Source organism: Manacus vitellinus, unplaced genomic scaffold (genome assembly GCF_001715985.3).
Source record: "Manacus vitellinus isolate BGI_N305 unplaced genomic scaffold, ASM171598v3 scaffold_129_pilon, whole genome shotgun sequence".
Taxonomy (NCBI): Eukaryota; Metazoa; Chordata; class Aves; order Passeriformes; family Pipridae; genus Manacus; species Manacus vitellinus.
Window position 1 is genome coordinate 367,305 of NW_021938948.1, and position 2,359 is coordinate 369,663.

A 2,359-nucleotide genomic window follows, 5' to 3' on the forward strand; every position below is an offset into this window, starting at 1 on the left:
GCCCCTGCCCCGCCGGGGGGTGACCCGGGGGGTCCCCATGGCCTGGTGGCACCAGCCCCGTGGTGTCACCAGCCCGGTGTCGCTGTCCCCGGGCTGTGCCGGTGTGGCAGGATGAGATACCCCCCCCAGATCCTCCCCTGTGCCGGGGGGGTGCTGGTTGAAACCCCCCATCCCGCACCCCCTCGGGCCCTTTTGGGTCCCCCGTGTCCCTCGGGGACAGGTGGCTCGTGCCACTGGCCAGGCAGGTCGGACTCCCGCAGGTGCCAGAGGGGACAGAGCCGGCTGAGCCGGCCGGACGAGGAGGAGGAGGAGGAGGAGGAAGGGGAGGAAGAGGCCCTGCCGGGAGCCTCCTGCTGCCGGAGCCACCTCCGGGGACGTCATTACGGGCACTAATAGTCACCTGGCGCAGCGACATTTCCAGCTGCCGGCAGCGCTCCCGCGGCACCGGGGCCTTCCCAGGGGGGCTCTCCCGGGCCTCGAAACAACCCCCCCGGGGGGGTCCCCGGGGGCCGTGCCGGCTTTGCAACAGCCCCGCAACACCCGGGGGGTCCCCGGGGGCCTCGCAACAGCCGGCAGCGCTTGCACCAGCTGGGCCAGGGAGGCTCTGCAGCCCGGGCAGTTCCCAGCTCCTGCCGCTCGCTCTGCTGCTCCTGGGCTCCCACCCGGCTCCTGGGGGGAGCGTGGGAGGGCTCTGGTGTCCCCTGACCCCCCCTGTCCCCTCACAGCTTGCACCCTGCGGAGCGGCCCTGGGCCCATCCCAGCCTGGCACCATGAACGTCTTCGACCGGAGCATCAACTTCGACGCCCTCTTCAAGTTCTCCCACATGTGAGTGACACCCCCGGGCAGGGCAGGGGGGTCAGGGAGGGCTGCACCAGCCCCTTCTGCCCCCTCCACCCCTCCTCGCCACAAGCTCGGCTCCCTCAGGAGAACCTGAAGAGGGTCTATGGCAGCGTCCCTCTGCAGTGTTCGTGGCCGGCCGCGGGCGCCTACGTCAACATGGTGACCCACCTGTTCCAGGTGAGGGCCCTTTGGGGGGCACCCCAGCTCTGCCACCCCCCGGGTGGGGCGATGCCCAGCCCTCACGTGTCTCTTCCCCCTCCCCAGTTTGGGCTCCTGACCGGCCTGGGTGCGCTGGGACTGATGGTTTGGCTCACGGCCACCCCGCACAACCGCGAGACCGAGCAGAAGCGGCTGGGGATGCTGGTTGCCTTCGCCTTCCTCACAGGTGGGTGGGCACCGGGGACCCCCCCTCACATCCTGCGGGACCCCAGCCCCCAAAACGCCTCCTGTGACACCCAGCTCTGTCCTTCCAGGCACCAACCTGGGACCCCTCCTGCAAATGTGCATCTCTATCAACCCCAGGTAGGAGTGTGTGTCCCCATCGCCCCCTAGACCCTCTTGCCACCCCAAGCTGCCTCCCAGACCCCTTTGACCCCTCTCTCCTCCCCCCCAGCATCATCCCCACCGCCTTCCTGGGCACTGCCACCATCTTCGCCTGCTTCTCCCTGAGCGCCCTGTACGCCCGGCGCCGCAGCTACCTCTACCTGGGAGGTGAGAGGGGCTTTGGGGGGGACTCTCAGGGAGTCCAGGGGCTCCCCTGGGTGGGCAGGGCCCAGGCCTCACTCCCTGCCCTCTCTCGCTGCAGGTTTCCTGCTCTCCGGGCTCTCCCTGCTCCTCCTCTCCTCCCTGGTTAACGCCTTCGTGAGATCCACCTGGGTCTTCACGGTGAGTCCACTGAGGACGGACGGACAGACAGACAGGTGAGCCCAGCAGGGGACTGTCCCCACCTCATGCCCCCTTCTCCTCCCCACAGGCCAACCTGTACGTGGCTCTGATGATCATGTGCGGCTTCGTGCTCTTCGACACGCAGCTCATCATCGAGAAGGCGGAGAACGGGGACAAGGATTACATCTGGTGGGTGCTGGGGACACGAAGGGGGGGACACAGGGCACAGGGCACAGGGTGGCCCCCCCCGAGCACGCATCCCTCTCTCCCACAGGCACTGCGTGGATCTCTTCCTCGACTTCGTCAACATCTTCCGGGAGCTCCTGATGATCCTGGGCATGTCCGAGGTGGGTGAGAGGTCCTGGGACAGAACTGCCCTGTGGGGTGGGGGACAGGGGACAGAGCTGCCCTGTGGGGTGGGGAACAGCCCCAGTGGTGACCGTGGCCGCCTCTCCTCTTGCAGAACAAGAAGAAGGAGAAGAAGTGAAGCGGCTCCGGGCCGAGGCGGAGCCGTCCCTGTGTCCCCATGTCCCCTCCTGTCCCTCCCTGTCATTAAAGGGGCTGTGCTTTGCTGCCCAGGAAGCAGCCGGAAGCTTTCGCACCTCGTGGGTTTTTTTCTCTCGTTCGGCTTTT

At 67.7% G+C, this 2,359-nt stretch overlaps 1 protein-coding gene across 1 annotated transcript; it reads left to right on the top strand.

Annotated features, from left to right (window-relative positions):
- The first annotated feature begins 698 nt into the window (after nucleotides 1–698).
- TMBIM6 (transmembrane BAX inhibitor motif containing 6) lies at nucleotides 699–2,323 on the top strand. The gene is given in 9 exon segments (XM_029965981.1): nucleotides 699–848; nucleotides 926–1,018; nucleotides 1,106–1,226; nucleotides 1,315–1,363; nucleotides 1,455–1,552; nucleotides 1,647–1,726; nucleotides 1,815–1,915; nucleotides 2,001–2,073; nucleotides 2,190–2,323. Coding segments are annotated over 9 exon segments (717 nt in total). The 5' UTR covers nucleotides 699–770; the 3' UTR covers nucleotides 2,214–2,323.
- Nucleotides 2,324–2,359: the final 36 nt, after the last annotated feature.